The following is a 9,963-nucleotide window of genomic DNA, read 5'->3' on the forward strand; positions in this document are numbered from 1 at the left end:
TGTTCCCAGTCCCCCTGTTCCAAATTGTCCTCCTGTTCCCAGTTGTCCCCCTGTTCCAAATTGTCCTCCTGTTCCCAGTTGTCCTCCTGCTCCCAACTGTCCACCAATACCTGAGAGGGAATAAAGATTATTATACTATTTTGACATTTTTCTTACATGATGTCAATAATAGAGGTGCACCGATTACAGTTTTTTGGCCTACTCCTATTTCCATTTTTTTGTACTGTACTGTACTGTATGACAACTGTTACTCAAGGACTGTGCGGCTTATGTGTGTATATGAAATAGGAGGTACGTAAAGTTAGTGAAGTGCCGACGTTACAGAGTTTGTGATACACTTTTTGTACGTTTGTTACGTAGAAAACAAACATTCCTAGATAAACAAGAGGCTGGCTAGTTAATAACAATTCAACAATACAACTCCGTACCATATTTAGCTGCCTTAGCAGCAGCCTTAGCAGCAGGGGAATATCCTCCTGTTCCTAGTTGTCCTCCTGTTCCCAGTTGTCCCCCTGTTCCATATTGTCCTCCTGTTCCCAGTTGTCCCCCTGCTCCATATTGTCCTCCTGTTCCCAGTTGTCCAGTTGTCCCCGTTCCCAGTTGTCCCCCTGTTCCATATTGTCCTCCTGTTCCCAGTTGTCCCCCTGTTCCAAATTGTCCTCCTGTTCCCAGTTGTCCAAGTTGTCCTGAAATAGAAAGGAAAACATTTTGTACTTTTTTTTGTACAAACATGTGTTAATATATGACGTTAATCTCAACTCAGTTTAGACTCTGCACCATATTGAGCTGCTTTAGCAGCAGCTTTCGCTGCAGGAGAATATCCTCCTGCTCCTAGTTGGCCTGGTAGGAGTTGTCCACCTGTTCCTAGTTGTCCACCTGTTCCCAGTTGTCCTCCCTGTCCAACTATCCCTATGATAAAAAGGAAAACATACTTATAGCAACATATACGTATACATGACGAACCGCCCCCACACTGTTATCAACAGTCGAACAACAACAACAGTGACCTCCTTAGGTCATTACCCTACATTAATTAAATGCTCAACATATATACAGTACATATGTCACACATGACATCGTAGACTCCCAACCTGTACATGTTTTTTTTATGTATGACCCCGTATGTATGTGTTGCAATATGTATTGTTTTTTTCCCTAGGCTAGAAAATTATTTTTCACGAAAAATAATGAAAATATTGGAAATTTAAATGTTGCGGTTTAATGTCGTTTAATGCTGCGGGATTGCATTAAAAAATCTGCGATGTACTGAGGGAGTGAAAGGTGAACTGCGATCAAGAGAGGGACCACTGTACAGTATACTACCTGTCTAAAATAAGTACAAATATACCCCACCATATTTAGCAGCTTTGGCTGCAGGTGAATATCCAAATGGTAGTCTTCCAATAGGTGCACCACCTGGTAGCAATCCAGGGACCCCACCTGGTACTCCACCTGGAACTCCACCAGGTACACCTCCTGGAACTCCACCAGGTACCCCACCTGGTACTCCACCAGGAACTCCACCTGGTACTCCACCAGGAACTCCGCCTGCAAATGAAGAAAACAATCAAGAATTTTAGAAGTAGAAAAAACAACAACAACAATATAAGTCATTGAAATATTGGGAAATCCTTTATTATTTAGATCTATACATTACCATATTTAGCAGCTTTGGCAGCAGCACCATATCCTGTAAAACCATTTACATACACATGTTAAACATGTAAACAACATTTTATTGCAACAATTTAATCTGATTAAAATAATTAAAATGGAAAAAAATATACTGTAGAAGGCTCAAATTATTTAAATACCAAATTATTATATTTAAATATCAATATTTAAAGTTAGTAGTAGTTTTCAATAATTTACTTTGGCTAAGAAACGTACCACCACCAACTCCACCAACTCCACCAACTCCGCCAACTCCACCAACACCGCCAACACCGCCAACACCGCCAACACCGCCAACACCGCCAACACCGCCAACTCCACCAACTCCACCCAGACCTGTAGTAAAAATCACACATTTTATTTAACATTATTTTGAAAGGTTCTGTGCCATTGTGAGGGCCTCTTGTTTTAATAAATTATTTCAAAGTACCATATTTAGCAGCTTTAGCCTGAGCAGCTGCTATGGCTCCTGGTCCCACACCTGTAAAAGGTCAAATGTTCATGACAGATTCAACTAAAGCTTCTATTTGATTCTATGATATATAAATGATCAGAACACACCAGTTCCTATTGGATACCCTGGGCCACCTTGTCCTCCTGGTAGTCCAGCTCCACCAGCACCAAAGCCACCGTAACCTAAATTATTAGAATGTGACAACTCAGATCAATCCAATTATTGTATCTGCAGTACAACTCCTGTTACAAAAATGTTTGTGTGAAACAAAACCCAAATTTTACCAAAGGGAAGTTTTCCACCTCCAGGTTTGGCTCCATATCCACCTGAGAAGAAGAAAAACATCCAGTTGGTTAAGGTTGGTTTGGTCAGGTGTTTTCTGGTGACTCAGCTGTAGTAGGACGTAGTACTGGTGGTGGTGAGAGAGAATACAGGACTGTGGTGGATAACTTTGTCACATGGAGCAAAAACAACACAGCTACAGCTCAATGACAGAGACAAAGACTAAGAAGTTGGTGGTGGACCACTGACCACTGTCAACATCCAGGAGGTCCGTTGGGACATTGTGGGACATTGGGACGTAAACTGGACTGGACTCAACAAATGCAGTATGTTTATAAAAATGGTCAGAGCTGTCTCTATTATCTTAGACAGCTACAACCTTTCGATGTTTTTTTTCTACTTTCATCCAGCAAAAAATTTGAATCAATTTCATTTTCTCTTCATTAGCTGCCAATTTTTAAAAATTCAGTTCAAATTTAATGACCACTTATTTGTTTTGAAGCCCTGACCAATCACAGCTGAGTGGTTTGATAGTTCCACACAGAGAGACTAGAGCACCGAGGTCAAATCAAAGCTCGAACACCAGCCCCATCCCACCTTCACATTCATATATAATTAATTACTGGTTGTGTTTTTTAAACACCTGAAGGTGTTGTGACACTGTTGATGTTTCGATCTGCTTTTCATGTACACCATATTTGATTTCAATTTATTGTTTGTTGCAGTTTAATCCACTTTATACACTCTAAAACCCTGTGGTTTGTTAAAATGATCTATGATTATGTCAGTGTTGTTTCATCTTGGTTGATTGCAGATGCCGTGGGTTTGAATGAAAATATGAGTCATAGAAAAATAGGTTTTTATCTCAACAGTGTCAAGTCTGAGGACAAGTCGCTGAAGAATGATTTGAGTTTGGGTTCATTAGCGACTTGGATCCAAGTCATGTCTGAGTGCTGAAACACAAACACTGTCAAAACATAACATTCTGACTGTTTAGTCCTTGTGCAGCACTCTGATGTTTCATGGAAGAACTGCAGAGCTTGACCCTGGTGGCGAAATGATTAATGGCACCATTTAAGACGTTTCAAAATGAACTTCCTGACGCCGTTTTTAAAATACCCTCTGTTTATCAGAGAACAGATGAGACAGGTACTGTCAGTTCTCAGCTCTCACCTTGTGTTGAAGGTGTCTTGAGTGGGTATCCGTGGAAGACTCCTGGCTGCATCTGGCCGCCAAACCCACGGCCGCCTGTGTAGAGTCACATTCAATCAAATATCAATCTACTGACACCACAAACTAGAACAGGAAGAACCATCTAGTAATGAGATCACCTTGCCCCGGAGTTCCGCCTTGACCTCCATTTGCAACTGTGTTGGAAAGGAAACATTTACTAATACAGAATAATAACACAGGTCAATCAGTGTATTACTGTACTGTATGTCATAATGATAGTTCTATTATTGTTAGTATTACACAATTAAATAGCAGTTTAGCGGTTTAAATTTAGTCAGGATTAGGACTTGATATTACTGTGAAATAAAGTAGTTTACAAATACAAGTGCAATGATGATCAGACATTGTTTCTATTGGTACAGAAATGAACACAGAAATGTAAATATGTTTATAATACCCTAAGACCTTACTGGATTTAGGATTCAGGTCAGTGCCGGTTGGAACTCCAGGCAAAACTCCACGTCCACCAAACCCTTAAAAGAGACCAAAAGAACAGGAAACTTTGTAAGTTAATTCATAAAATACTACACAAGATTAATCAGGAGCAAAGGACAGACCTTGTCCTGGTACTAGTCCACCTTGGTAAAGTCCAGGCACCCCCACACCTGCCACAACCAGTGAGAAAAGTCAGTCCATATTGGAGTTGCAGAATATTTGATAAAATCTTCCCCTTTTTAATTATTATTATTATTTTAATTGGTAAATTAACAGGCCGAATATTGAATAAATTCTGAATATAAAATAGAAACTTTACAAGTGATTTTGAAATTCTAACATCTTCAAGAGCTCTTTAGATGCATGAGTATTAATCTGAAAAAAATAAAAAATAAAATCTATGAATGTCTGCTGCAAGAACTGGTTCAACACTGAAATAGTGAAAGTATTAATGTAATCCCTGAGTCCAAATACTGTATTATTTTTCCAGTGTCGGACTTGTCTTTGTTGGCCCTGAAGGCCTCTCATGTAACAGGAAGGTAGTTTGATGTGGCTGTGCTGGCTGCTCAGTGACATCCTGTCTGCCTCAGGCTTTATGTGTTTATTGTTGAGTCTACAAAACCTGGCACTTTGGAAGCTTTCTTTCCTGCGGCACCCCCGGCTCCTCCTCCTCCTGGAAGGCCTGTCTGGGGAATAACAGGCACTAAAAAAAAAAAGAAATAATAAAAAAAGTAACATCAAATGTTACTTGATCCCAGGAATGGAACTTTTAAATATGTACACAGTGAAAAACAGTTGCTGATCTCTGTCATCCAAATAACTCTCACTGCGTTTCCAGTCTCACAGAGACTTTGCTGAAAGACATCATATGTAGTCAAATGACGACTTCAAACAGCTTAAGCTTTGAAAATGTACTTTACATAGATAAATAGAACTGTATTAATCCCTTAGGGAAATCGAGGATTTCGCATTTCAAATGTATCAAACAGCTGTAAGAGGAAAATATTAAGCAGAGTCTAAGAATCATGAACATTTGGAGAAGGATGAAGTTTGCATCTGACTCACCACCACCTGGCAATACACCAGTTCCTGTACCTCCAGGAACTCCTCCAGCCCCCAGCACTGTTCCTCCAGTTCCTGTATAAGAACATATACTCCAAGCATGAACGTGAAATATATTCACATATGTATATAACATTTTATACTACTACCTTTACTACACGGTATTAACTAAATGTGTAATAGTGTTTATAACCACCACTAGGGGGCTCTGTGACATTGGAAAAAGCAGCAATCAGAAGATCGTTTGCACTAAGACTGGTGCCAGCTCCTTAAACTGACCATTGGCACTGAAATCCACTGATCTGGTCCTACTAGTCTGTCATCACTGGATAATGAAAAGCAACACGGCTGATGTTTAATCAAATCCGGGGAGGCAGTCAGCATGCAGGGCATTTGCATTGCCTCATCAAATGCCTCATTTCTTTGGCTATCCCCCCCGAGAAGGAAATGAGCTGTCACCTCAGCTTGTAAGAGGGTTTGGCTGCAGGATAAAACACACTCATTTGTTTATATTAGTTGTTTTCATAAAAATAAGAAAAAAAAATTCTAAACTGGACAGACGTTGCGCACTGCCTGTAAGTATGTGACCTCGGAGACTCGGTGAGAAAAAAAAAATTGGCCCAGGAATGTTGTTTTATCTGTGTTCTCTTTCAGGGGAACATGTTGTTTTTCTTTTAACATCATGAAACGGGCTGATGCTGCAGGGACTGCACCTCAGTCAGTGCCAACCGATACTTAAGAATGGGCTCACTGCCGTTTTCATTCAGTCCCAGTGGTGATTGGACCTTTCTGTGTCTATGGTAAATGAGCTCGGCTGAATTTAAGAAAATGTTCACATACAGTACGTGGCACGGAGCCCTCTGGGAGGGGGGGTGAACTGTCTGGGGGGTTTTGCAGGTATGTAAATAGATGAAAGTATGTGTGTTTGCCAAAACACTGTTTGTAAAGTGCTGATAGGATTTGTGTGAGAGTCCAGAACAGCTTAGGTCTTTCATCAGGTCTGGAGTCAGCTCACCTCCCTGTGGTAGCAGATGGCCTCCTGCACCTGTGGTGGGAACGAGCAGAGGTTCAGCTGCATTCATTAGGATGTAGGAAGTAACAATCAAGAGGCCTAATCAGAATTAATGGGACTTTTGTTTTTGTATGACGCAGCAGAACCCACTGGTGGATGGTGGAACTACAGAAATTGACCCAAACTTAAGTAAGGTATGGTGGAAAATTGTTTTCAAAAGTGCGGACGTGTTCTCATGTCAAGGCAAGGAGTGTTGAAGGTGTCTCTGACATCGATATGTTTAATTTGTGCCACACTTAATTTGCAGTGACTTTTTATTTTATATATTAACTGCAAATAAGTTAATATATAAAATGAATATATTAGTTTTAAATAAGTTCAATAGAGTTTCAATAGATATTAGGGGATGCCAATAGTCCGTGTACAAAAGAGTGTTCTGCAGAAGAAGTTTGGGAACCAGTTCTATAACAAGAATTTGAAATTAAAATAATAAAATAATTGTCTTCTTTTGCACTTCACAGTTTAATTGTGTTTTTTTATGTGATTATTTTGTTTTGTAAAAAAAAGGGATGAAAAAATATTTTTCAACAGCATTTGTAGAATTTTCTAAGGATGTACGGCTCCACATATTATTATCGCAACAATCTGCACTTTAGACTACTTACAGGTTTCGTTTTCATACAACAACAATGTTGCATCATCACACGCTACACATGTATGGGGAGATTCAAACTTTGACAGCTCCCCCTGCAGGGGAGGGAGTGAGCACTACATCATTTGTATGTAAACAAAATTCCTCCATCCAGTTATTTTAGATTTGATCTTCTAAACACATTTGTCATTCAAACCTATAGAACAGAGAACATGATGGAGCTGCATCTTGACTGATGTCTCCATACAAGTTTAATGTTAATATTGGAGCCGAACATGAACTTGGGGGCATTAGCTCACAATATAGCAGCCACCAAAACAAACAGCCAGCAACAAGTCAGTGGAATATAATCAGCGTGCCGTGCCAATAATCAGTGTACGATCATAATGTCTGATGATCCTCAGTTTCCATCACAGTCAGCGAGCCTTCAGCCCAGCACTTTAACAAATCAAGGCTTTGGCCGCGAGTCCACGGGGGATTCATGAGCAGGAGATTATTCAGACCTACAGCTGAGGCAATTACCAGAACAATGGAAGGTAAATCACCATCAAATGCTTTTAACGCTGTCTATCATCAAACTCAGAATCGGCCGACGGCAGTGAAAACACTTCAGGGAGTAAAGGCTAAAAGAGAAGTTTATATCTGCAGGTAGATGAAAGACTTTGTTTTAAACATTTGATTACAGGAAGTGTCAGAGAAAGGCATAAAAGAAAATTATGGCCCAACCATTTAAAAAAAAAATAGTAAAGAGCCTCCACGGCATTTTGTTGACAGATTTAAAAGTAAAAAATAAAATGTGGTTTTTATCGCCACCTGGAAGCTGTCACAGGTGCAACAAGCCCTGTGCCCCGGGTGTACAAGTGCAGCAGTACAGCAGAGCTGCCCTGAGGTTGAGTTGCTGGTTAGCTGGAAGTTTTCTGGTTTTCTTCATTTTTATATTAAAAAAATAATTTAATGTTAATCCCCTTAAAAGGCAAAAAAGCTGCAGCAAAGGGGGAAAATAACAACTGTAAAAACCCAGCTGAAACATTCGCACAGTCCTGTATGTCCAAATGTTATATAATAAAAAGTAACTGAACCACATTCATTGGATAAAAAGACAAACGGAAACCGAACCTCTTTTGGCAGCTTTCTGTCCAACTCCGGGGAAAAACCCTGCGGTGCCTCCGCCGTATCCACCGTAGCCGCCTGAATCAAACAAGACAGAGCTGCAGTGTCGGCCGTACAGATTTAAGACATGTTGTAGGCTTTATGGCCTTGTATAAATTCTTGTCATAATGTTCTTACCTGCTGTCAGCTACATGTTCAGTGTAAAATGTTGCAGTTTCAGCACTCACCTCCTCCGGGGCCCACACCTCCAAGACCACCAACTCCTAGATTGCCGTAGCCTGGATGGAAGAGGACGTGATGTATGGGCGGTGGAGGAAAGGAAAAAAAATGAAGTACAGATGAAGCCAAGAGGGTCAGAGAAAAGAAGCAGAGTTTTCTGCACCACAAAGAACTAAATATTCAGAAGTAATTGCCCTTTAATAAAAAACAACTCGTCACTCAGTATTTCATCGCAACGTTTTCCAAGGGCAAGAAAGAACTGCAGATATTTTTTTTAACAAAAATAATAAGCGCATTACACATGGCATATTTATGCATGCTCGATTAAAAATGATTTAAAAACACATTTTTGTTTTCAGAGCCAAGGACTGCGTCCTCAGGAACAGTGGAGACAGCTGACACCACTGACTGAGGAACAAGGACACAATGGTCGTGTTCTGGTCGCCATGTGCTGTAAACACTCTAGATAAAAGTTTGTTCCTCATGGGGAGAAGAACCTCTGACCAGATCCAATCTTTAGCCCTGAACTGATGCAGAAGGATAACTCGATACTCAATAACTTAGATTCTCATGTGCATCTGATGAAATTCTTAAAAGTGACATTTATGTTACACAATATACTATTACAACGATGACTGTACAAGGTTTTGAACTGAAATAATTTTGTAGGCATTTGGTCCTAGTTAAAATTTATTATTGAGAAGATATATAAAAGTAAAAGAATTCTTGCTCTACAATGATTATATTTATTTTGCTTCATTTGTGAATTTCCTCACTGTGGGTCAAATAAAGGACTTCTTATCTTAATTTAAATGTGTTTTTCTTTTAATGAAGCCTTGCAAAAAACTCATTGTTCAATGTTCAAAAACTTTGCTATTGGATGAAATTTTGTTTTATTTAAATTTTAATCAATAGGGATTACAAGGCCTCTTTTCAATTATGTACATTATTATTAGTAGTATGATGGTATTATTATAAGATATCCTTCAAACAACATAAACCTGTCTTTCACATACACGTACATTTAAAATCAACATCCAAATACCACTGAGTATTTTATGTTTCTGATTGTCGTCTGAATAAACTGTGTAATTATGGAGACATCTAAGCAGTAAAACAAAATGATTATCTGTCAAACTAATGATCAATGACTGACTAATCACTGAAAAAAGTCAACTCCACAGTTCTACCATTTAATAAAATAATATAAATAATTTAATAATAACAACAACAACAATAATAATAATAATATTAATAGTAATAATAATAATAATTATTATTATTATGTTATTTTTAAGAACACATCTTTCACATACATCTATTTAGAAGGTTAAGATTTTTTTTGATGATGATTAAAATAAACTTTTCCAAATTCCTTTTGTTATTTCATTATTTTGATGAGCATCTGAATAAACTTCATAATTGCGGAGACGTGAACTTTATTTCGGGCGGTGCTTATCTGTCAATCAAATTATCAATCAATGACAACCCGACCCACGAAAAGGCAGCCCAAGTGGACTCCACCTGTTTGTGTTGGAACCGTGGGCTGCAGCCAACGGCTGGCTGCGAAAACTATTTGTTTCTGTCTATTTTTCCACAGATAAAACTAGCACCTACTGACTGTTGCTGATATTTTTCACCTAGACTTGTCGTGTTGAAAAAAGTTGAACAAGTTCATCAAACATGTTGGAGTAACCACTGTTTCTTTGACAAAACTGTTTAAAAGCAGCCAATGAGCACATCCCCCGAGAACGTTTTTTCTTTAAGCATACACGCTACTGTAGCCAAAAAGTCTGGGGTAAGAACAACTAGGAATGGGAAACAAGCTGA

At 39.0% G+C, this 9,963-nt stretch overlaps 1 protein-coding gene across 1 annotated transcript in view; it reads right to left on the minus strand.

Moving 5' to 3' along the window:
* Nucleotides 1-9,963, minus strand: part of elna (elastin a) — a 47,496-nt gene that overhangs the window by 11,230 nt on the left and 26,303 nt on the right. Inside the window, exons 6-20 of the mRNA XM_017031877.2 lie at nt 8,142-8,192; nt 7,921-7,992; nt 6,156-6,185; nt 5,144-5,215; nt 4,701-4,781; nt 4,201-4,248; nt 4,054-4,116; nt 3,742-3,777; nt 3,584-3,658; nt 2,413-2,454; nt 2,236-2,310; nt 2,105-2,155; nt 1,354-1,548; nt 778-909; nt 606-686 (exon numbers count right to left, since the gene is read on the minus strand). Coding sequence (XP_016887366.1) covers nt 606-686; nt 778-909; nt 1,354-1,548; nt 2,105-2,155; nt 2,236-2,310; nt 2,413-2,454; nt 3,584-3,658; nt 3,742-3,777; nt 4,054-4,116; nt 4,201-4,248; nt 4,701-4,781; nt 5,144-5,215; nt 6,156-6,185; nt 7,921-7,992; nt 8,142-8,192 — 1,104 coding nt within the window. The remainder of the gene's footprint in view (nt 1-605; nt 687-777; nt 910-1,353; nt 1,549-2,104; nt 2,156-2,235; nt 2,311-2,412; nt 2,455-3,583; nt 3,659-3,741; nt 3,778-4,053; nt 4,117-4,200; nt 4,249-4,700; nt 4,782-5,143; nt 5,216-6,155; nt 6,186-7,920; nt 7,993-8,141; nt 8,193-9,963) is intronic.

The sequence above is a fragment of the Cynoglossus semilaevis genome, chromosome 4 (assembly GCF_000523025.1).
Source record: "Cynoglossus semilaevis isolate Cse_v1.0 chromosome 4, Cse_v1.0, whole genome shotgun sequence".
NCBI classification, from domain to species: Eukaryota; Metazoa; Chordata; class Actinopteri; order Pleuronectiformes; family Cynoglossidae; genus Cynoglossus; species Cynoglossus semilaevis.